General features: G+C 59.1%; 1 protein-coding gene and 1 non-coding gene across 8 annotated transcripts in view; one reads left to right on the forward strand and one right to left on the reverse strand.

The window, feature by feature from the left end:
• Positions 1 to 1569: 1569 nt before the first annotated feature.
• On the forward strand, positions 1570 to 1759 carry LOC116280423 (U2 spliceosomal RNA). Its single transcript, XR_004189810.1, has one exon. It is a non-coding gene; the product is annotated as a U2 spliceosomal RNA (small nuclear RNA).
• A 4909-nt stretch (positions 1760 to 6668) lies between these two features.
• Positions 6669 to 23885, reverse strand: part of NACC2 (NACC family member 2) — a 69340-nt gene continuing 52123 nt past the window's right edge. For all 7 annotated transcript variants that reach the window (XM_072960399.1, XM_072960396.1, XM_072960402.1 and 4 more), the window contains 4 exons: positions 15604 to 15768; positions 13575 to 13680; positions 13154 to 13251; positions 6669 to 11743 (listed from right to left, as the gene is read on the reverse strand). In XM_072960399.1, coding sequence (XP_072816500.1) covers positions 11238 to 11743; positions 13154 to 13251; positions 13575 to 13680; positions 15604 to 15768 — 875 coding nt within the window. In that variant the 3' untranslated portion in view covers positions 6669 to 11237. The remainder of the gene's footprint in view (positions 11744 to 13153; positions 13252 to 13574; positions 13681 to 15603; positions 15769 to 23885) is intronic.

The raw sequence follows: 23885 nt of genomic DNA on the forward strand, positions 1-23885 counted from the left end.
TGCGCTCTCGTCTGTCCTGCCCTGCAGTGGACAGACGGCTCATGCCTCCCAAGCGCCCTGCAGAGCCTCCACTGGTGGCTCAGCTGGCGGTGACACTAAGATGGGCTTAGAGCAGTCCTACTCCAGGGCCAGCCGGCCCTCCCTCCCCTGCCACCTTCGGCCCCCTCCAGACGGGCAGCTCCGGGTCTACGGAACCAGTTCTAGTGCAGCCACTTAACTGAGGCGGTGGGGCGCCAGCCCCACGGTAAGTCCTGCTCCCCATAGTCAGCAGCCGGTGGGAGACCCTTCCCCAGGGGAGGGGCCTTGGGGTGCCAGGCCCTCCCTCCCGCCTGAAGGGGCCTCCAGCTCCACAGACGGGGACAGCCAGATTCTGAGTCCAGGAGAAAGCCTCAAGGCATGTTTCTGCCTCCTGGGTCGAGGAGGACCGCAAGGCTGTGGATAGAAAAGTTCGGAGGCTCTGTTTGGCCATAACCACCCCTCCTCCACCCCCACAGAGGACATAGTGGGCTGGGGCTTTACAGGAAGGCTCCTCAGATGCACACGGACAGGGTAACCCCGGGTCAGAAAATGAGGAAAGACCTGAGAGATGCTTCACTAAGGAGGAGACACCGGCGAGCTTTGTAGGAAGCAAAGTGTGATTTTCTGCCCATGGATCTGACGAAAGTTGAAACCACTCCTGCACGCTGGTGTCTGTAAGAAGGGTGGATACCTCCCCTCGGAGCGCCCGGGAGCCGAGCCACGAGGAGCCAGCAAGGACGCGTGGACCACAGCAAGAGTCTGGACCACTGCTGGGGACCCAGAACACCAGGCGGCGCACTGCCATGGGCGCCAAGCGTTGTAGACCCGTGGGCCACCTGACACGTCGAGCCTGCACTTGGCATCCACTCCGTGCCCCATCTGCGCTTCTAGACCCGCATATTCTCTGATTCTCTGCACGTGGGGCTAAATGATGAGTCGGAGTCTGTCCACCAGACGACATGAGGTTAGAATGCAGAGTCCCAGGCCCACCACAGCCCACAGAACCACAACCTGCATTTACCAAGGTGCCCAGGGGATCTGAGGCACAGCTGAGTTTGGGAAGCATGATCTAGCCCACCCTTTTGCTGGACATGTAGGGGAAACTGAGGGACAAAGAGGTGGCATTGCATAGGTGTTTTACATTCAGTTTGGGGCACTTCCCACTGTGCCAGGCTGTCTCTCACAGAGGAAGTGGAGCTGCTGGGTGGGCAAAGCTGCAGTTGATGGGGGCTGCATTGGGGAGGGAGTGGGCACCAGGGAGACCTCGAGGAGTGGGGAAGGGAGAGGATTCCAGGGCGCTAACTAGGCAGGGCTGCTGTGTGGATCCCTGATGTGCAAATACCTGGGCACTGGGACACAGGGCTCTCTCCAAACCCACCCAGGCTACCTGGAAGGAGGCTTCCAGAGAGGGAGGGGCTTGGGGCTTCCCTCAGCTATCTGTTACAGGAGGGAGCCCCTGCCCTTCCCCAGGTTGGTGGCTCACCTGGTCGTCCCCCCTGCCCCCGCCCACCGTCAGCACGAATCTTGGTCTGGCTTCTAAAATGGCGTTCAATCACTTCTTGGCCTTTTGGTGAGATCGAGTGTAGTGTTTGTTCTTACCAGTTTAATAGCTGCTATGTCACCTATCCCAGGACAATCTTTTAAATGGATTTTGGGAGCAGGGAGTTGGAATAGGAGCTTGTTCCATCCATGTCACACATCGACCTGGTATTGCAGAATGTCCAGGAACAGTGCACCTACTCGGGGGATAAAGCCAACTTTTAAAAAATAAAAATAAATAAAATGGTATTCAAGGCTGACTGACTTGGCCGATCTGGCCTCGGTGCACTTGGAACCGCTCGGGGTGAGGCCAAGGCTGAGCCAGGCTGTCTGTCCCCACCCATGTTTCGCCAACCCCACGTGGGTGCCCAGGGCAGGTGACTTCAGCTCTGGGCTCTTGCCCCCACACAGGTGTCCCGGGTGAGTCAGGTTGTAATGCGGACTCTTGTCCCAGCTGCTCTCCTCTTTCTCAGGAGCCCTCAGTCACCTCAGAGGGCAGGCAGGGGCCTCCCCTTGCAGTTGGCACCAGGCTGTCCACACCCTGGTCTGACAAGAGACGCAGATGGGCAGGTGGCACTTGGTGGTAGGAGGAACCAGACCACCCCTCTGCTGGTCCCCTATGAGCCCATCCAACCTGCCAGCCTGGGGATGCTCCCTCCGCTGGGCCAGGGGTGCTGTCCAGAGCAGGGTCAGTGAGGTCAGTGCCTGGTTCAAATTCTGGCTCTGCCCCCTTCCAGCTGTGCCCAAGTGACTTCCTTAACTCCTCTGAGCCTCCATTTCCCTGTCTGAAAAATGGGGCTAGAATTGGACCACCTCACAAGACTGCGGTGGGACCTCAATGAGGCCCCGATGGGCAGCAGGTCGGCAGGGTCAGCTGGGGTCAAACTCGGCCCCCTACCCCTATAAGGCCTCAGGCAATGCTGCCTCCAGTCAGGGGACCAGAAGACATGAGGACAGGGGGTCGAAGGCAGGGCGTCCTTAAGTGCTGTCCCTCCCCCACCCTCCCCATCCCCCCTCGGGTTCCCGGTCCTGGCCGCCTCTGCATCCATGTTTCTGTGGGTGTCGGTCATAGAACAATCCCTTCGCAGCCAAAGTGAACCCCCAGAGCCTGAGCACAGCGGCCTTTATGTTTTGGGCGGGCGGTGAGGCTCCGGGCCTCAGGGCTCAGAGGTTCCGGAGACCCTGCCCTCTGTCTGGGGTCGGGGCCCAGAGACAGGCAGGCACGTGCCCCCTCACAGCCTCGGCATCGATGCAGACCTGGAGCCCAGGCCTCGTCCAGTCCAGAGTCTCCAATAGGACATCACTGGGGATGGAGGACTGGGACTTGGGAAAGGGGTTTGGCCGGGGAAGAGGAAGGGGATGCATGGTGGAGCAGCAGCGGTCTCACTGTGCGGGGAGCGCTGCATGTGAAGCCCAGGCTGTTTGGGGGCCTCCAAGCGGCTGAGTGCCTCAGGTCAGGAAGTGCCCCACCAGCCACGAGCCGTGCCCAGGCCCCTGGGCCAAGGGGAGGAGGGGGCGCTGGACACCGACAGCTCAGGGAGGACACCCAGACCACCGGCCTCTGGAGGTCAAGTCCTGCATGCCTGCCTTGGGACTGTCCCCTGGGGGAATGCCCAAGGAATCTCACCTAGGGGCCTGCTTTGAACACTTGCCCCTAGGGGTGTCCTCCTCCCTCTCCCTCCCAAGTGCAGCCCCCCAGCTGGGGGCCATGACTGCCTCCTTGAGGGGAACCCCTGCCCCTGCTCCAGGGTAAGGGCTGCCTGAGGGCCTGAGGGTGGTGAGGGTGACAGAGCTGGATGCCCAGAGCGGGCGGCTTGTCAGCAGGCATGGCCTGTCTGGGGCACCTGTGCGGGGCTCCATGGAACTTCCTTCCCCCTGGATGAGCTGCCTCCTAGTGCCCCGACCTCCCTGCAGCGGGCCAGTGCTGTCCAGAAGCTGCTCAACCACAGGGAGGCCAGGGGGGCAAATGTGGGGGGCTCCTCCCCAGGGCTGCTCTGTCCTCACCTGAAGGAACCACACCTGGGCCAGCCCCTCCCTCACACAGGAATGGAAACTGAGCCCAGAGCTGGCAGGCCCTAGGTCACCCACCCAGCTGGGGGCAGGCCTCCCGGGCCCTGGTCACGGCCCCTGACGGAGAACCAGGCTGCCTTTCCTGGAAATCGGGGCCTCTGCACCCCTCCCTGCGACGCAATGCGCCATCCATCTCCCAGCCCCGCCCGCCTGTCTGCAGCTGTTAGTCAATTATGGTCCCAGGAGGCTGGGACCAGCTTCCCCTTCTCAGCTCGGTGAGGCCTGCGTCCCGAGGGAGGGGAGGGCAGGGCACTCAATCTGGACTAGACCCCCAGCGCCTCGGATGCTGCCTGGGCTAGAACATGCACACTCCAGGCCCCCCCCCCGCCACCTCCACCCCCCTCTCTCTGGGGCCTGGAATCGCAGACTTGTGGCCGAGCCCTGCCTCTACGAGGGAGCCCGGGCAGGGGGGGCTGGGCAGGGCCTCAGGTGGAGGGGAGCCTTCCCACCCAAGTCCCCACCAAAGGGCCTCCCTTAGCCGCCACCGTTGGCCCACCCCTCCCCACAGGCCCTAGGGGAAGGACAGCCCTGGGCAGAGGTCCCTGTCCAGGAGAAACCCCCCCCCCCCATGACAGACCCCTCAGGCCCCCTCCCAGCTCCAGCCCTTGCTGGCAGCCACAGACGCCCCAGGGAAGCCCAAGAGGTGGGGCCCAAGGAGGGAGACGGCCTCGTGGTCGGTCAGGCCCTCACTCTGTCACAGCTAGAGTTCTGTCGACACAATGTGTCACCACATCCACCTGCTCTCATCCCTTATCCCCGTGTGCCCAGGCCCGGGTGGGACCACGGGTGGCTGAAAGGCCTGGGAGCTGGGTGCCCCCGGACAGCACAGGGAGGCACTGCCTCCTCCTCCCCTGCCCACCCTCCCTTCCCAGCCCAGGGCCCTAACCTGCTCCCACCTGCCACCCCTCTTTCCCTTTACAGGTGAAGACCCCACAGCAGTCCCTTGACGAGTGTCTGCGTCCACTTCCCCACTTCCAAGTACAGCTTCCTGGCCAGCCCTCCTGGCTGAACAGACGTGACACGGCCGTGACTGACCCGCCCAAGCTTCCTCGGCAACAGCAGATGGACCAGGACCCCCTCTCAGCTGGGCTCAGCGAGGGGTGGGGGGCAGTTGGAGACCCCCCAGAAGCCTCAGTCTCCCTTCTAGGGAGCAGCGATGCCCATCCATGGGGCTGCAAAGGACACACCACCGAGGGCTCGTGCGTCATGGGCAGGAGCTGGAGGATGGTGGTCACCCCTCCGGCTGGGCCCTCATCCCGCCCCTGCCTCAGCCGTGCACAGGCCGGAGGGAGCCCTCCCCCGCCCAGGCGCAGGACCCCACCCCCACCCAGGCTCTGACCCTTTGTTCCGGAGGACAAAGGGCTCAGGGCAGAGCCTCCGGGTCCTGCTGACTCCGCACCCCCTCCCAGAACCGGACAAAGGGGTGGGATGCAAAAGTTCTGATGCCTCAGCCAGTTTCCATGGTGGCTACAAGGGCAGGGAGGCTGCTGAAGGACGGAGGCGGAGGGGACAGAGCCAGGCTGGCAGGTGCCCGGATCCCTCCTCCTTGGAAACTAGGAGACTCACACGGAGAAGGGGCTGGACTGGGCTTGTCCCAGGGGAGCCAGCAGGACACTCCCCATCCCCTCCCATGCCTGGGCCTTCAGGTCTCCCTGCTGTGGGGGCTCGGGCATGCCTGAGTGGGGTCACTGGGAGGCTTATGAGGGGGTCTGGGGCCTCCCAGAGGTGCGGTCTGTGGCCCAGAGGCCAGGTGTCTCCACCAGCCTGGGGCAGGGGTGGCCTGGAATCCACCCATCCAGCAGGGCTGATGCCCTGGGCGGGAAGGGGAAGGGGCCTGCATGGACCGAGTTGGTGGGTGAGCTGGGCTGAGGGCAGCAGGGAGCAGCTCTTGAGAAAAGACTCAGGCCCTCACCCATCAGGGCTGGGCAGTGGGATGGGGCCAGGCTCTTGGGGCGTTCCTGGAGTGACAGTGTGATGTCTTTGTGGGAGGGGCCAGGCTCAAGGTGACTCCAAACCAGCACCCCGACTGCTGCAGGGGGCCCATTGGAAACCATGTCCACCCATTCTAGACTTTGTGCCTGCTCCATGCTGGCCATGGCTCGGGGGCCCCTCCTGGGGGTGGTGCACGAAGCAGACCTACAGACCCCGCCCCCGGGGAGGCCAGATAAACAAGTGAGCAAGTGAACCCATCACAAGCTTGGGAGGGGCAGCTGCTGCGAAGGCCGAGAAAGGGGGTGGGGCTGGGATTACTTCTAGAAGCAGGTCAGCAGTGGCCCTTCTGGACAAGACTCTAGCAGGACAGAAGGAAGAGGGAGCTGCCACCCAGGTGTCTGAGCGTGGGAATCTCACGTGAGGGCTGAGACCTGACCCATGTCTGCAGGACACACTGACGCAAAGCCTCGCCGCCGGGGCCCAGGGAAGCCCAGCAGGGGAGCAAAGCTGGAGACAGCCACCAGGCCTGGATCCAAGAACCCTAGCCCTGGGCTGGCCTGGGGGGACAGTTCCAGAGATGGTCAGATGGTCAGAAGATGTAGTGGACTGGCCTGGCCCTGGGGATTTCCACTCAGGTCAGCCAGTGGGCCCCACCCACTTGCAATTCTGTTCTCCTGCCGGCAGCCCTGGCTCCGGAGGAGGTGGGGGGAGGGGAGGGAGGCGGCAGCACATCCGGCAGGTGGCAGACAGGTGAGCCAGGTGAGGTGGGTGCCCCAGTTTGCAGACAATAAAAATAGAAAGCGAGCCCCACCCACCAGTTCACATGGAGCTCAGGGCCCTCCCCCAAGCACGGCACCCCTCAGGACATCGTGCCCACCAGCCCCTTTCCCTTGTAAGATATTGGGGGAGGGAGAGGTAAGTGGGCTAGGTGTGGACAGTAGGCAGCAAGCCGGGGATGGCCCGTCCCCCCAGCCAGGGGTCCTGGGTCCTGAGGGTGTCCAGGGGTGGTTGGTCACCCTGCCTCCAACAGCCCTCCTGCCTCCCCCCACCACCGCCCGCTTCTCAGAGTCGCCCCCCAACCCCACTGGCCCAGCAAAACATAGGCAAGCTGGGTTTGAACTGACTTTATTATTCTGTAAATGTGAATTTTACAAAGCGCTTTACAACGAACAATCACATCCTTTTGTTTGTTTGTAACGGATTTCCACCTCCTGAAACTGGCTCTGAGCACACTGGAAGCCCCTCGGTTTCCTGGTCGCTGGCGGATTCTGTGGTCTGAGTTACGATACGGTGTCAGCCGTGGCTAAAAAGCGACAGTCTGGACTCTGCCGAGTAGCAGCAAAAGGAGAGGGAGGCGCAGGAAGAGCAAACAGAGGCTTCCTCCTTCTTCAACCGAAAAAAAAGAAAAGAAAAGAAAAAAGAGAAAAAAAGGTAGCCTCTTCTGTGGCTGAAATTGAACTCAGTGTTACTGTGAAAAGAGCCTCTTTTGTTACAGCACAGGGACAGTTCGTTTATTTATTCATGTTTAACAGTCGTGAGTTACAGTACTACTTAACCCCTCCACAGACACTTTACGACAACCGTCTCCTTTTTAAAAGTCTCTTTTTCCAAACACTCCGTCCGAAGGATGAATGGTCTATTTGCACCCAGTGCCATCCAAATGTTCAAGTCAAAAATATTTAGACGTTTTATATGTAGTTCTTATTTTTTTTTTGTCTGCTAAAAATAGTATTGCAAGTTTTGGCTTCTTTTGACATAAAAATTACAATCATGTGCAAAACACTAACAATGAAGCGACTGATCAGAATTCAAGCAGGTTGTCCAATCTGAATGCTTTCGATTCTGCATAATTTTCCTTTTCACTTTTCTCCCCCAAATAAACAAAAGACAAACAAACACACAAAACCCAGAAACCCTTGCCAGATTAGAAACCTCTAGTTCTGAGCCCCGCGGTTCTCCGGCCCCCGGCAGCGCCGGGCTCGGAGCGGGCTGGCTGGCGTCACCGATCTGTGCAGCAGCAGCGTTCTGAAACAGTAGTTAAAGCTCAAGACGGCTATGAACTCTCAGTTCTGTGTTTAGGACTTACTGCTGGCAGAGGCAAACAGGTTTTCTCTGAGTTTTCAGTTGGTTAATGGGCCATAGGCCTTTTTCTACTTGCAGCAAGATATTGCCATAAAAAGAACCTGTTTGAGGGGAATCTAAGCACTAAATGGCTGGGGTGGCACGCACGGGGCCAGTGCCAGAAGGTTCCGGCCACTTAAGGGGGACAGGTCAGGGCCGGGCACACCAGAGTCCCCCCGGAGCACGAGCACGGAGCAGGCTCTGTGGGCCGGCCTGCCCCTGCCCCTCCCGGGCCCAGCCTCTGCATCCCTCCCTCCCGTCCCTAAACACAATCACTGCCAAGGAATCAGTTTTCACAGAGGAGAAACACACCGAGCTCCTGGAGCCCCGGCACCAGGACAGCGGGCCGCGGCCACAGGCTGCACACCCAGAGGCCTCTCCCCTGGTCTCTCGTCCACATTCAGGGGCAAGGTAAGACAATCGAGTCAAATGCAAAGTGAAGCAACCACAGAGAACTCTGGGCGAGACCAGACACAGTGCAGAAAGACAGGATTCAAGTACCGAGGCACGCCGGTCGGGCGGCCCCCAAACTCACAGTATCTGTCACATCTCCCGGGCCCTCCTCCTGGACCTTTGCACTTGTCCCAGCTACCTCCTGCCGCACACCCCGTCCTGCTGGGGAGGGCAGAAGAGGGCGGGCGGCTGCTGCAGCCGCTGGGACGTGGCCCAGCCCTTCTCTCCTCGAAAGGCGCTGATAGGACTTAGCTCTATATAGACTAAGTAGTATATGCGTATTGCTAACAGCCAAGCGTAGGGATAAAGGTGCACACATCTCATAAGTACTGAGTGGCTCGTCTCTCGGTCTACAGGGTCTGGGTGAGTCAGGACCACGCTCACAGGACAGGAATTAGTTGTCTTGTAAACAGAGGGGGGGAGGGTTCAGTTCTCTGAATTGGATTTCCTTGGGAAAAATGATTAAAAGATGCTAAGGCACTCTGGAAGGCCGCTCCGAGCCCAGGCCCGCCGCCGCCCGCCCCGCGGAACATTCAGGACGCGGAGGGAGCGCCCCGGCAGATAGAATCAACAGCCATGCCCGTCTGCAAACGCTCCCCACCCACGTCCACCGCGGGACACATTAGTGCAAAAGGCTCGGCCTGGCCCACCCGGGGCGCAGGGAGAGCGCAGAACCATTCACATTTGATTATTATTAAAGTTTCACCTACAGCTCTTGCCTTCCTTACCCAGAACAACAGAACAGACGGCGATTATAAACAAGTAAAGGACAGAGGTCACGGGGACATTGTGCTGGCCTGAGCGGAGGGGGGGTGTCAGGCCTTCTCCGGAGGCCACCACCTCCTCTGCCCGCTGAACCCCTCCCAGCCTGGCCTCGGGTCGGGGCGTGCCCATGTCTGAGGGAGGAAAGGGGAGAGCGAGCCCTTCTGTCAACAGCCGGATGGGCGGCCAGCTCCCGGAGGTCCCCAGGGGTGGTCAGACAAAAGTGCAAATGCGAGGCAGGGGCAGATGAGCTGATCCGGAGGGGAGACGGTGGGGTCAGGTCAGCCTCACCACCACCAGTGTCCTGCCCCACCCCCTGAGGACCTGGGGGGCGTGGCCCCCTCCCAACTCCAGGAGGGCTTGGTCCTGGTCCCTCCTGGGCTGTGGGCCGGGCTGTGCCCACTCCAACCCCACCTGGGCCTGAGACGGAGCAGGCCTCCTCCCAGAGAGAGGGCCGCCTCTGGACCAGGTGGGGGGTTCACAGCCCCAGCAGGAAGGAGCTGCGGCTCCTGCAGGCCGGGACCCCAGGGCCTGGCCTTCCCTGTGCCTGGGCAGGGAGGGGGGTAGTGGGGCTGATTAGCCCCCAGGTGCCCATCCAGGGCCCCCCGCCCTGGTCTGGAAGCCATCAGAGCCTTCTGGAGGACAGGCATGCATACGCCTGGCTGGAAGGCACCCCTACTCCTACCGCACCCCTACCCGAGGTCTCCCAAGGGCCCGCCATACGGGAGGGTGGCCGTCAGCAGGACGAGGAGCCTGGGTGGGAAAGCGCCCAAGCCTTCGCACAGGCTGTCCCAGGCTGGGACCCGCGGGGGGCCAGGCGCCCCCTCAGCTTTGCAGGTAGGGGGGCCAAGCCACATCTGTCGGGCAAGGGGGCAGGAGGAAGCAGCAGGGGGTGAGGGGTGCCTCTGGCCACACCTGGAGGCTGCCTGGGACTTGGGGGAAGGCAGCCTCTGAACAAATGGACACCAACACTTGGGACAGCCTGTGCCCCTTCCCCAAAGACATCAATTAAATGTCACAGTGAGCATTCCAGCCTCAAAGCAACAACTCCTACACCCCAACCCATGCATTCCCAGCCTTCTGCACCTGTACCCCACCCCAGCTCCACACCCACCCACCCACTGCCTCAGAGGCAGGCACACCCCAAGGCTCAGAGCATGTATGGGGGAGCCCAGCACTGAGGGGGCCTTGCTCCAGCCTCAGCCTGGACTCCAGCTCCCGCCAAACAGGGCCCCACCCCTTCCTCCACTGCACACCCCGATGCACCTCCCTGGGACCCCTGCCCCCAAAGGGAGGTGAGTAGGACCTGGCCCAGGGCTGGGGTGCGAATAGGGTACATGGTAGACAGATGGACCCAACCCTAAGCCATAGTGGGTTGGGGCAGGGACACCCAATCTTCCCCAATTTTTTTGCTCTTTTGGGTTGGAAAGTTTCCAAACCATATATGAAATAGATCTGAGTTAAGACGAAAATGAATAAACAAACACAAACCCAATGTGGCTGAGGGCTGCGTGGGCTGCACCAGGGGCGGTGGCCCCACCCCACAGGATGGTGGACGGCCAGGCAGGTGGCCAGGTGGGAGCCAGTGGGTGCTCGGTCCCAGGTGGACATAGGGTCTGTGGAGCTGCAGGGGTGGGGCAGACCCCACGGGCGTGGGGCAGGAGAACAGACACAGCCAAGAACACTTTGTCCACGTGCAGTGACTAGTAGGACCCACCACCGTGCCATCACCACTGTTCCCTGCACACGGGCTCACACACACTCACACACGCTCACACACTCCCGCACACGCACCCACACCCCACACAGTGGACCCGGCAGGCCTGGCTCCGGAGTCTCAGAAGGGAAAACAAGAGGAGTTTGGCCCCTGGGGGCCCAGCCCTGGCCCGTGGCCCCAGAGGGGTGAGGGGGTCCCATGGGTAAGGAACAAGGGTCCCGAGACACATGCTCCCACAGCAAGGCCCCTGGCTTCGTCCCGGGCGGGCGGAGGGAGCAGGAGGGGTGGGAGGCCGGCGGCGCTGAGTCCCAGGCCAGGCAGCCTCTCGCCCCCTCCCCACGACGGGGAGGGGAAGCTACAACTTGGAGACTAACCTCTCGAATATCAAAAAGGAGCCCCGGGACCTTTCTCACAACTAGGTCGCCAGTGGCCTAATCGTTTACAGTATAACGAATGCATTTGTTTCCTTCATAAATTTTAAATACAAGCAGAATAAAAATCACATTTTTTTCAGGCAACAGTAGCAGTCCAGTAGGTAAGTGGCTTGATCACATTTGTCTGTATTAGTAACGCATGCAAGCAGCTTCAGTACCAGCTCCACGCCGGGTCCTGGCCTCGTCGTCGCCTACAAGGTCCCCGAGTATGGGCCCTCCTGTCTTCTGGCCGCGGCCGGCGTCGCGGGCCGGCTGGTGCTGGCGCTGCCCTGCTCGAAGGGCTGCGGGGGGCTCTGGCCGTCGGCGGGCAGTGGCTCGGGCGCAGCCACCTCCTGGATGACAGAGCCGGCCCCGTCCGCCTCCTCACCGGCTTCGAAGGCGGGGTTGGTGGAGGCGCTCAGGTCGACATTCACGGCGTCAGTTCTCAGAGCCACGATGGTGGCTGCGTCACCCCGCCGCTCAGCGTAGATGCGCTGCTCGAACACCTGCGCCGCGGCGGGCGGGAACTCGGGGTCCAGGGGCGTGCTGGCGGCCGAGGCGCCCATGACCGTGCGGTACATCTCCACGCCCTCAGGGAGCATGGACTTGATCTTGGGCAGCCAGCGCTTCCGGACGCGGCGGGCGTTGGTGCACATGTCTGCGGCGATCACGTTCATCTCGCTCTCCTTGAAGCTGGGCGCGAAGTTCTGACAGTATACTGCAAGGACAGGGTGCGGGGGGGTGGTGTGAGTGGCCACCCGCCTGCAGGAGTCCCGCGATGCAGACCTGCTTCCTCCCAAGGGGCCCCAGGACCAAGATGCCCTGGACGAGCTGGAGGTCAGGGCGCTTCTGGGCCAGAGCGGCCGCTGCTGGGCCGGTGTGGGGGTAAGGGGACCTCCAGGGTCTCCTCCACCGCTCCCCTCTGGCAAGGAAGACCACCTGGCCACCCAGGCCTCTCTCGGGTCAACTTTAAGGCCAGCGGTCACCCTCCTCACTGTGGGCTCTGGAGGCCCCGCCCTGCCGCTTTGGGACGGTCTCTGGCTGGGACGCTCAGAGCACATGGGGCACAGGCTGTGGTCCAGCAGGAGCACAGAGGGCCTGGGGCTCTGGCCCCTCCTGACCACTGGCCGGCTGTGTGACCTTGGGCAGGCCTCCATCTCTGGGCCTCACTTTCCCACTCTGTCCCACCCACCTTGTGCTTGAGGGTCTGGTCAGACAAGCTTGATAGCATCCCTGCCCTGGCCGGAGCAGGAACCAGACCAGGACCTGGGCACCCAACTAGCTGTGAGGCTCAGGCCTCTCCCGGCCGGACTGAAGGAAGGCTGGTAAGGAGTGAGGCAGCAGCTGGTGGACACCTGTCCCCGCCTGGCGTCCCCAGCCGGAGGCCCTAGCCCAGCAGCAGTGGTCCCATCACCAGCAACGGTAACAAAGCTCCCTCCCTTCCTCTCTCCACCAGGACCCGTGAGGCCCCCCTCTCCAAACAGCAGGGAACCCGGAGGCAGGTCCCCGGAGCGAGCCCCTCACATCATGAGCCCTGCTGTGGGGCAGCATCAGTCGCACCCCCTCCCTGCATCTTCCCAGAGCCCCTGCAGGCACCCCCACGCTTCGGGATGCAATCACCGGCTGCAAAGGCCTTTCTTTGCTCTAAAACAGGATTAGTCTCAGGAGTGATTTTTTAGGCAAGAAAACTAAGTGCTTTGGGTGCTGACAGCTACCGGAGGACGTGCTCTTGGCCAGTCTGGCCCGTGCATGCCGGGCACCAGCGTCTTCCTCCTCATCTGGGGGCCCGGGGGCGGCGGTCTGCTGCGGAGAGGGACTGGGCTCCGCCCCCACATTCCCAAGAGCGGAGGCAGAAGCAGGCTGAGCAGATGGCAAAGGCTCAAAATAACCCCAAAATGTAAATAAGGGGTTTTGTTCAAAAAGGAAAATTAGATCTATTTCACATATTAAAATAGTTTCGCAGCTGAATTCATCACGCTTGGAAACCTACCAAGAACGTTAACACCTCGCAATCGGCCCCCGCGAGCTGCTCATTTCTCCCCCGGCGCTGCCGCCCAGCCCGCCCCTGGGGGAGGTGCCGCCGTAAAGGCTGAGACCCGCCCCCTGGAGACCCTAGCTCTCCTCTTACGTTTCACAGCGTTTAGGACTCGGCTGTCCAGCGGCTTGCGGCTTGGGTCACTGGTGGAGGAGCGGATGCCGGTACCACAGCTGTTGGCCAGCGTGTTCCTGGTGGATGGACAGGAGAGGAGGCTACATGAGGCCAGAGTGATCACCAGGAATGGGGTCCTGCCTGCATGCCTGCCCACATCACCCTTAGACTGGTGTTTATTTCCTGGGGGCTGGGGTGTAGGGTGGGGAGCACCCCGTCTCTTAGGGGAAGGAGCCCCCCAACCCGCCATGACATGGAGCCTTCACTTTGGGGGGCCACAAGCCCTCCCCAGACCCAGGTCCTGCCAACAGCTGGGGGCTGACAGCCAGTGTGAGTTGGGAAGGTGTGGGGCCGTAACGCAGCCTCACCTCAAGGAGGTCCCAGAGGTCTCTGCGCCTACCTGTCAAAGAAGGTGGCGAGCAGGCGACGCAGCAGGACCTTGTGCTTCACTCCTGCGCACAGGTGGCAGTTCATCAGTTGGCCACGAGTGATGTAGACGCCAGAGCCTGCGGCCACCAGACACGACAGTGAGGTCCCCTTCCCAGGGCCACAGCTGCCCCGGGGTCTGTGGGGCCCAGAGAGGCTACTGCAAGGCGAGGGGGGCTGAGTGGGGCCCCAGAGGCCTTCCTGACTTCTAAGAGCAGCCCCCACCCCAAGGCCCTCCCTGCTGCGCTGAGGTTCTGTCACCAGGAGGAGGCAGCCTCGGTCACATGCTTCAAAGGGCTGACCCCAAACTGCCCTCCCTGCCTTGAGGGCACTCCTGGATCTGCCCTGGCTTTGGGAAACACTCATCCCATCTCTCAGCTCCTTTCCAAACACCAAAGAGCCACAGCAGTGATGGGGGAGCTAGAATTATGGAGGTTGGGCTGAAGCTTCCACAGCTCCAGCACTGACCTCTCCCCGTGGACCTGCGGGGAGGGAAGAGTCAGCCCAGGGCAGAGGTGGGACCAGTGATGCTGTTTACCCTGCAGGAGGCTGGCAAGGCCAGCTCCCCACCCTCTGAGCTCAGGCCGACAAAGGACGGGGACAACAGCCAGCTCTGACCCGTCCCCACCAGAGCCACAGGGAGGCCTCTGTTGACCAGGATGTTGCCCTGGAAAAAGGAGCTCACGCGAGTGTCATCTGGGCCAGCTCAGAGCAGCCATGCTTGAGGAACCTAAAGGGCCCATGCAGAGCTCCCGGGGCACACTGGGTCCGGGAACCTCCACAGTCTCATGTGGGCCTTTCTCTGTGATCTGACTTTTTACAGAGCCATATGGAATCTTCTTAGGGGGATACAAGGACCAGGCAGCGTTCCTTTCTTGGGGGGCAGGGCAGAAGGTGCCAGGATCCCAGGGAAGGCTGCCACTCCAGCTTTGGGGGGCCTTCCCCAGCTTAACAATTTGCTCACCCTCCCCACGTGAGGCAGGTCTCCAGGGAAGCCCGCAGCCACTGGTCAAGAAGCGCCTGGATGATTCTGGATGAAGACCACCATCAGGCGTCTGCTCAGCATGACCCCATCATCCCTGGCCACAACATACCAGGTGCCCCAAAGGCCTCAGGTCCATCCCTCTCAGGTCCGCAGAACCTCAAACCCAACAGGAGAGCAGCTCACCCTGAACCACACAGGACAGACAGCCCCTCGCTGGAGGGAAGTCTGTAAAGCGGGGCTTAGCAGGTGGCCTGGGGCAGTGGGGCGCAGCCAGGGAAGGCGCCGCCTGCGCCCCTCCCAACCCCGAACGCTGGCGGACAGACCTCCCTGGGGACCGCCTGGAGCACTGAGGACGCGGGAAGGCGCGTCCCCGGCCAGCCTGTGCCCAGGAGGGGCCCGGGTGAACCAAGGGAGGAATTCGTGGCGAATGAGCGGCTCAGGCCCAGCGGCCCGGGTGCCAGACCCATCAGTTCTCATCTGCCGGTCAAACAGCCTTAAAAACCCACAAGGCGCCGCGGGGCAGAGTGACTCCCAACACCGAGGAAATAAGCATTTCCAACAGGCACCAGCCCTAATGGGCTTTGGGCCCCAGTGTGTTGTTTGTTTTTACAGAAGAAATTAGTCCATTTCTGACTGGGAGCTGCCGTCTGGAACCTCTGGTCATTACCACCCCCACAATGTGGCAATTGGACACTTGGGGGGCTGGGGGTGGGCGGGGACACTAGTAAACTGTGCGGGACTTGGTTTTATCTGAGACCTAAATTAAAACACAATCGTGATTGCAGCCCCTGCCAATCAGAAGTACGACCAGCCCAGGGGATTCAATTAAAATGCTAAATTAATTCAATTGAATAACTCCTCTTAATGACACATTCTTCTAAAAGGAAATTAGAGGAAATTTAAGATGTTCTTTTTTTTTTTTTGACTGATTGGTGATGAGTACATTGTTCATAGCTTGGAAGAAAAGCTAAATGGGAGGACATTTGCATACAACGGACAGGGTCGGGCGAAGCCTTACCTGCCACCAGCTCCAGCTTCTCGCCAGGGTCCCCCTCGGAGTAGAGCTTGGGGTGGCAGCGGTACCCAATCTGGCTGATGAGGCTGGCGGGCAGGGCCACGAGGTCGCGGCGGATGAGGACGCAGGAGCGGCTCTCCAGCGGCACTGGCTCCGGCTTCTCTTGCACTGTGGACACAGAGTCCACCCGGTGAGGGGCGTCCCACCCGAGCCCCGGCAGGGACAAAGGAGAACGGCTCTCCTGCCCACCCAGACCTGGCCGGGTCAGACCCGCTCCCTGCCACGTGGTGCAGCCCTCTGCAGGGAGGAGCGGCATGAACGCGGGAGCAGGGAAGGCAGGTGAGGGATACCCACCCAGGCTGGGTGCCCACCAGGCAGAGGCCTGCAGGGCAAGCAGGAATAAAGCTCAGGGCTGGGGGTAGGGCTGGAAGGGGCAGCACATTCAGGGCACTGGACAGAGGATGGCCTGGCTGGACCAGGGCGGAGGCTGGGAGAGGAATAGACTTCGTACTGTCACCCCCTCCCCCGGCCTGTTTTCTCACAGCAGCCCCCCTTCCACAGGTGGGGGGACAGCCCCTCTGTGAGCGGGCCCTTCCCCAGAGGCTGCACCATGTACTCCTGGCCAAGAGCAGCTCCATAAATATTTGCCCGCAGTAAAGCCAGGCGGTGGCAGAGCCTCAGGGCAGACACCGTGTCTCCGAGGGCCGGCTCCAGCCCTCTGGGCTGTCTGGGAATGTCCCTGACAAACCACTGCTGGGGGGACATTCGGGGACCCCTGAGTGTACCCAAACCTGCAGTTGTGATGGGGTGCTGGGCTCAGGGAGTGGGAGAGGCCCCCTCTGATGTCCCCATGCCACACGTGGGCACAGGAACGGCACACAGGACATCGGGCAGATGACTGGCCCACCTGGAGCCTCCTACCCATCCATGCACCCACTGGCGGGGGAGCTGAGGGCTGTCCCTGGCCTGCAGGGAGTGCCCAGCCCCCAGGGGGTCCAACAGGCAGCCAGGCAAGGTGAGGACAGAAGCCACGTAGAGGCCCCCACGGTGGACAGGACCCAACCTCACCAGGCACCACACACCAAGACCCTTCAAGCAAGCCCCCAGTTCCTGCACTGCACCTTCCCTGCATTTCCCTGCCACCCCCTCCTCATTTTCTTGCCGAGGATCCAGCCGCCCCTGGCAGTGTCGCATGCCCGCCCGCCGGTCACTGCAGGGTCAGCGAGAGGCCTGCACAGAGCAAGGCTCCCCGCAGATCCACTTCCTAACCAGCCCTGCAGCCTCCCCCTTCAGTCTCGCTCGCTTCACCCTGTGGCCTGCACTCAAGGCCGTCCCGCCCAGACAGAGGGCAGGGGCCTTGCCTCCCTCATCTGTGCCCCCAGCACATGGGAGACTCTGCGTCACCTCCCTGGAGGGCCACCTGCTGCCGACTGCTGCTGTCATTGAGAAATCACAGCTGCCCCAGGGCGGGCCCCGCCCCCCTGGCTGGGCGGCAGGCTTGCAGGTGAAGGCCCCGGGGCCTGTCCCCACCTCGCCCACCTGGCCACACGGTGCCCAGGTGGGGCCTGCAGGCTGGAAGGGCCCCGGCTGCTCAGATGGCCTCCCAGGGTTGGGTTTTCCTTGCTGAGGACCCCGGCTCACGTCAGAAGCCTTAATGACCCCTGGGCGGGAGGGCGCGGCTTGTAAAAACCTCCCGGGGCTCAAAAGCCCAGAGAGCTAGGCCAAACTGGAAGCTGCTCCTCCCTCAGGCTCAGGGCAGTGGCTCTGCTGGGAGGAGACCCAAGGCCACTCAGAGATGGTCAGAGGCAGGTGCACCTGGCCCTGCGGGCTGGCCAGTGTCCTATCCTCTCTTTACTGTGACACCCCCTGAGGGGTCACAGGGAAATTCAGCAGAGGCACCTGAGCCTGGGAGTAGGGGAGGCCAGGTAGGACCTGGAAGCCACGTGAGGGCTTTTGTAAATGGGCCTCAGGAGGGAGGGTGGCAAGGAAGGGTCCTCAGTCCCAGACTTCCAGAACCGGGGACAGTGTGAGCGTGAATGAGCCCCAAGTTATCTTTGCACCAAGCTCTCGTGGGAGAAGAGTCACGGTTGCCCAGCCCCTGGACGGTGAGCATCCCCAAACCACAGGATGGTCAGTTCCAGTCCTGAGGGTGGGCTGGGGGTGCTGAGACCCACCTGCTGCTCTAGCCTCTCCCCAGCCCCCATCAGGGACCCCCAGGCCACCCTCCACCCTGTCTTCTCGGGGTTCAGTCCCTCTTGGGGAGGCACTCGCCAGTGTGCCCAGGATGTGGGTGGCACCCTGTGACTTCCGTTGCCTGCAGCCAAATTCCGGACGAAGGAGGCAGATTTCCCAAGTGAGCAGAGCCCTGGGGGGGGGGGGACTGCAGCACCGATCAGGGCAGCCATCAAGAAGGGTGGCCCCTCTGGGGTCAGGGAGCATTTCCACCCAGCACTCTGAGGAAGGCCGGTGGGGTCAGATCAGCAGAGAGCAGGCAGACTCTTCCAGACCCAGAATTACCCAGGGGCTCGGGGAGCACAGGAAAAAACAACCAGGGTGATATTTTAAAACATAATTGCCCGGCTGCCCCCCCGCCCCCCAAGCCTGCTGTGACTACGCAGACCCGGAGAGCGGAGCGCCAATGCTGGCGCCATGGCATTTACAGAAAGTGTGCTCACCAGCAGAAATGATCCCCATCCACAACTCCTCGTCCCGCCACTTTTCTCCAAACAGCAGCAGTTGTTTGTGCTCCACAAGCACCGCCCCACCCCAGCCCCAGCCTGGCTCCCCAAGAGCCAGAGGCTGTCAGATCCAGAACAACTGAAGGAGCCTCTTCTATTTCTGCTGCGCCACGTGCCGGATCCTGCGCCAGCTAAAAATACCCTGAACAGCGTGGCTCATCTGGAAAGGTGCTCCGAATGGCTCCATGCACCCCTGCCCCTTCCTAGCCCCCAAATGTCCCCTGCAGCCAGAGCTGAGCTTCCAGTGTGCCTCCTTCTAGGGAACAGGTGCCAAGTGACAAGGAGGTTCTGGAAGCCAGAGTGACTCACAGCGGGCCACAGTGACAGTCCCTTGAGTGTCCCTGGTGGCCTCTGGCCGGGTCACTCCAGTGCCTGATGGCAAGGGTGGCGGGAGGCCCCCCCCTAGGCTGTGGGCAGGGGCGTGACAGCCTGCAGAGACCCTGGGGGTCCCACTGAGGTCCCCTTAACCCTCGGAGGCCTCCTGATGCCCCAGGACAGTCACTGAGGCCGAGTGGTCACCCGTACCCACAATGGTCCCAATTATAACCAGCAATGTTGGTTTCCAGGATCAAGAGCTCCAAACATTTAGGCATGTGAAGTCTGGAGAGAAGCACATGAAAGCTATTAGCTGTTTGTATCAGGAAATGAGTAATCGCTCTGCATGTAGGAAAGGTGAGTCACGGTCACAAAGGTCTCGACAGAACGATCTAGAGCAGCAGCTAATCTGGGCAAATGGGCAGCAGAGATTAAGGGCCAAGCAGACAGCTTCCCTGGGACCACAGGGGCCCGGGAAAACGTGAGTGTGTTCACGGGGTGTGGAGTGGGCCCTGCAGGGGATCCGACCGGGGACCAAGAAGGGTCCCTGTTGTGCCTTCAAGGCCCTGCTGCATCCAGCTGGTGACACTCCTGACCCACGGTGGAGGGACATCACGCCAAGTGAGGTGAGCCCAGCACAGAAGGACACAGTGTGCAGGACCCACTCACAGGATGTCCCAAGGAGTCAGACCCACAGAGACAGGAAGTGGATGGTGGGGCCGGGAGCTGGGGGAGTGGTTGGGGGGAGTGTTCAGTGGGGGCAGAGCTTCAGTTGGGGATAATGAGAAAGTCCTGGCAGTGATGGCTGCACAACAATGTGAACGTGCCTGATGCCTCTGAGCTGTCCCCTTAAAAGTGGTCTTAACGGTAAATCTTACATTATGTATATTCTACTACAAAAAAAAGTTTTTTTTTTTTTTTAAAGAATGAATGGAAGGAGGGAAACCAGGAGAGTCACGCTGGCCTCAGCCCTTGAACTTTCTCAACCTCCTGACTGGGAATCTGAAGAAAGTACTGGACCCTCTCCCTAGGCAAAACACCAAGATGCCTGCCCCGGGGTGTTGTCTGTCCGGGAGGCCCCACGGGATGAACCGTGTTCCCACCCGCAAATGCACAGAGGTTGTCCTGGGGAATCACTACGAGAGATAGCCAGGCAGCCCCCACCCTCAGGAGCCCCCAGTGTGGGTGGCCATCAGCGGTGACCAAGCCACCCTGGTCCAGCCGTAGTGGGGCTCCGCGGAGGCTGGGCAGGCGGTGGGGTGGACAGAGAAGGTGACGTCCGGTCTGCAGAAATGTATGCCATTTGTTAAGATGGTGGAATAAGAAAACAAACCCTTACTCCTTAATTATATAGAAAAATACAACTGAAACAAAATGGCAAGGAAAAGGCTGCCACACAGCGCCTGATGCCGGCTTCCTACGAGGCACAGTGACCGCGCCTGCCAGGCGCAGACCCACGTGGTTGTGCTCAGCAGGCCCGCGACAAAGGTACCCACGTTCTCTAGGAGGAGGGGAACGGTACCGAGTCGTGGGTCCTACACAGGCACGGCCGAGCTGAACCTCGTGCCTTATACAGAGAGGAACATGAACGGGACACAGACCGGGGTGTAAAACATAAAACTACAAAACCTCCACAAGAAAATCTGTGATCTCAGGTTCAGCTAAAAGCTCAGCCGTGACCCCAAAAGCACAGCGCCTAAAAGAATGCACTGATAAACTGGACTTCACCCAGACGAAACCGTCCTGTCCATGAAAGATGAGAAGACAAGCCAGCACCGGTCATGGAAGGATCCGCAAACACTGCGTCTGGCAGAGCTTTGTGCTGAAAATCTGCGGAGGACTCTCAAACTCAACAGAAGAAAGGTAAACAGCCCAGTTTTCAAAATGGGCAAAAGATCTGAACAGACACTTCACCAGAAGACATGAAAAGACACCCAACAGCAGGAGCCACTAGAAAACTTTGATAAACTGGGGGTTCGAGATCTGCAGATACTCACTACTACGTGTAAAATAGAGAAAAAACGAGGTCCTACTGTGCAGCACAGGGACCTGTATTCTGTATCCTGTAGTAACCTGTAATGGAAAAGAGTCTGAAAAGGAATACATACACGTACATGTATCACTGAATCACTATGCTGTCCACCAGAAGTTAACATTGTAAACCAACTATATTCAATTGAAAATGTAAAACAAAATAAAAAAAGAAACATACGAATTAGAACCACGCGGAGACACGACTGCTCACTGACTAGGACGCTCAGTGCAGGACCCTGAGCCCAGCAGATGTGGAGAACACGGGGCCAAGGGAACTACGCAAAACGGCCGGAAACCGCATGGCCGTTGTCACAGTCAGACACACACCTGGTGGACGGGCCAGCAGCTCCACCTCTAGGTGTTTATCCATAAGTGAGAAATGAGGGCTGGCCTCACGGAAGCCTGAGCATATCCACACCAGCTCTAGTCACAAATGCCCCAGGCTGCAAACACCCAAGTCCTGCATCAGCTGAAGAGATGGCTGGGTTGCCACCCACACCACGGGTCACTCCAGGACCACAGGAAGGCACAAAGCACTGATGTACAACTTGGGTGGACCCCACGGTCACGGCGCGCAGTGGAAGGAGCCAGTGTCAAGAGGTTTCCTCCTGGGGGGTTCCACGTGCAGGATGGGCTCCAAAGACACAGCCCTGGGGACAGAGAACAGGTCCAGGGCTGCAGCGGACGGGGCGGGGTGACTATGGAGCAGCGCGGTTGGGCCCTGGGGGTTGACGGAGCTGTTCTGTGCGGTGGGCACACACACCACGCCACTCCGAGCCCAGGCGGCCACCCAGCCCTCCCCAGTCCCCTTCTGCTCAGACCGGGTGGCATCTACTCACAACAGACACACTGCAGGTAACGGACTCCCTCAGCAAGAACGATTCCAAAAGCTGCCTTTTAAAAAGTTGCATTAAAAATAAAGTTGCCTGGACTTGCAGGGCCAGACCCGAGAGAGGTACTGGCCGCTGTGGGGCTGGGCAGGGAAGGCAGCAGGGCTGAGGGTGCGCAGAGACTGGAGGGGCCATGGCCCGGGAACTGGCCCCTGGGCCCGACTTCCCAGCTTCCCTTCGATGTATGTGCTGACCGCTAAGCAGCACACGTGCAGGCCCAGATGCAGAAAGCTCCAGCCAAGAAACAAAAACGCAGCTTCAGCCGAGAACGCGGTGTCTCGCCTACGGGTCAAACACTGCATTTCGGGGCCTGCCACGGAGGCCGTGCTGCGGGCAACACCAGGCTTCACGCCGAGACCCAGAAACAACCTCGGCCTGGGGGCAGGGCAGCCAGGAGCACCGGCGTGACTCAGCCCAGGAGGTCACATCCCTGCTGGACAAACCCAACAGCCTCTCACACGACCTCTGACCACGGCTCCCAGACCCTCTTTGGAACAGAGCTTCCAAAACGTCTTCACACAATGTCCAGTATTCAATAAAAAATTACCAGGAATAGGAGGAAGCAGAGTCAAGTGATTTAAAAACAAAAAAAAAATCCCACAATTTACAAAAAGACATTAGGGCAACCTACGACAGAGAACAGGCAGACATCACCTTTCAAATAACGGCTCAATTTGTGTGAGAAATGTACAAGATGGATAATTTCACCAGAAAACCAGAATCGATAAAAACAATCAAATCCTAGATAATACGACTGGCTTAAGAGGAAATTAAACAGAGCAGAGGAGAAGATTCGTGAACTGGAAAGTAACTCAATACAAAATATCCAGATTCAAGCAGGAGAAGAAAAAAGAAACAGAAAAGTCAGAAAACAGAACAAAAGTCACTGGGAACCAGCGGGAGGAGGTGAAACCACAACCTGTGTGTAAGGGGAGCCCCCGGGGGAGGAGGGAGGGCGTGTGGGAGGCTACAACGCCCGAGGTTCCAAGCTGATCAGAGACCTGAAGCCTGGTGAAGAGCAGGCTCCCAGACGAGAGGGCGAGCGTAAGGCAGGGAGACGCAAGAGCGCTGGAGAAAACAATGTGCAGATAAATGTAAACACGGCTATTTAAAATGACGACAAAAGGGCTGGGACAGCTAGAAACGTGCACAGAACTAAAATACCCACACTCAGCACGACGGGGCGGGGGGCACAAAGGAGGCAAAAGTGACGGAGGACTTCATACAGGGTAGGGGGCGTTGAAGGGATGCTGTGAGTCAATGAATGTTGAAATCTCTAACCCTTAAGAGAACAGTGTACAAACTTACAACAGGCATGGGAAGGGAAATAAACAGAATAAAATGCTTGGTTAAACAGAAAGGGGGGAGATAGAAACAGAAAATCAGAGGGGACAGAGGGAAAATAGTGATGATGGCAGATGAAAGAAACCCTAAGACCTCAGTAATTACATGAAAGGTAAGTGGACTACACACTCCAATTAAAAATTTAGACTGTGTGAAAAGACACCTGCACCCCAGTGTTCACAGCAGCACTATGTATAATAGCCAAGACATGGAACCGACCTAAATGTCCACCGACAGATGACTGGATAAAGAAGTAGTGGTATATATACACATACAGTGGAATACTACTCAGCCATAAAAAAGAATGAAATAATGCCATCTGCAACAACATGGATGGACCTAGAGATCGTCATTCTAAGTGAAATAAGCCAGAAAGAGAAAGAAAAAAATCATATGATATCACTGATATGTGGAATCTTAAAAAAAAAAAAAAGGACACTATGAGCTCATCTACAAAACAGAAACAGACTTGCAGACTTAGTAAACAATCTTTTGGTTACTGGGGGAAGAGGGTGGGAGGGGATAAATTTGAGTTTGAGATTTACAAATGGTAGCCACTATATATAAAACAGATTTTTAAAAAAGTTTATTTTGTATAGCACAGGGAACTATGTTCAGTATCTTGTAATAACCTTTAACAGAAAAAAATATGAAAACGAATGTATGTATGTATATGCATGACTGGGACACTGTGCTGTACACCAGAGGTTGACACACTGTAACTGACTGTACTTTAATAAAAAAAAATAAAAATTGGGGTCAGTTATAATTTCTATTCTCGAAAGAGAGAATAAATAAAATTCACTGTAATTATAAAAAAAAGTTAAGATGGGGTAAAGGAACAAAACCCAAGAGACGACCTTAAACAAAAGGACAAAGAAACTTTGAAAGGAAAAGATGCAGCATGAGGACACCTCGCAGGAGGGTGCTGGGGCAGCGACGCGGACGCAAGACCACGCCGACG

This window comes from Vicugna pacos, chromosome 4, assembly GCF_048564905.1.
Source record: "Vicugna pacos chromosome 4, VicPac4, whole genome shotgun sequence".
NCBI classification, from domain to species: Eukaryota; Metazoa; Chordata; class Mammalia; order Artiodactyla; family Camelidae; genus Vicugna; species Vicugna pacos.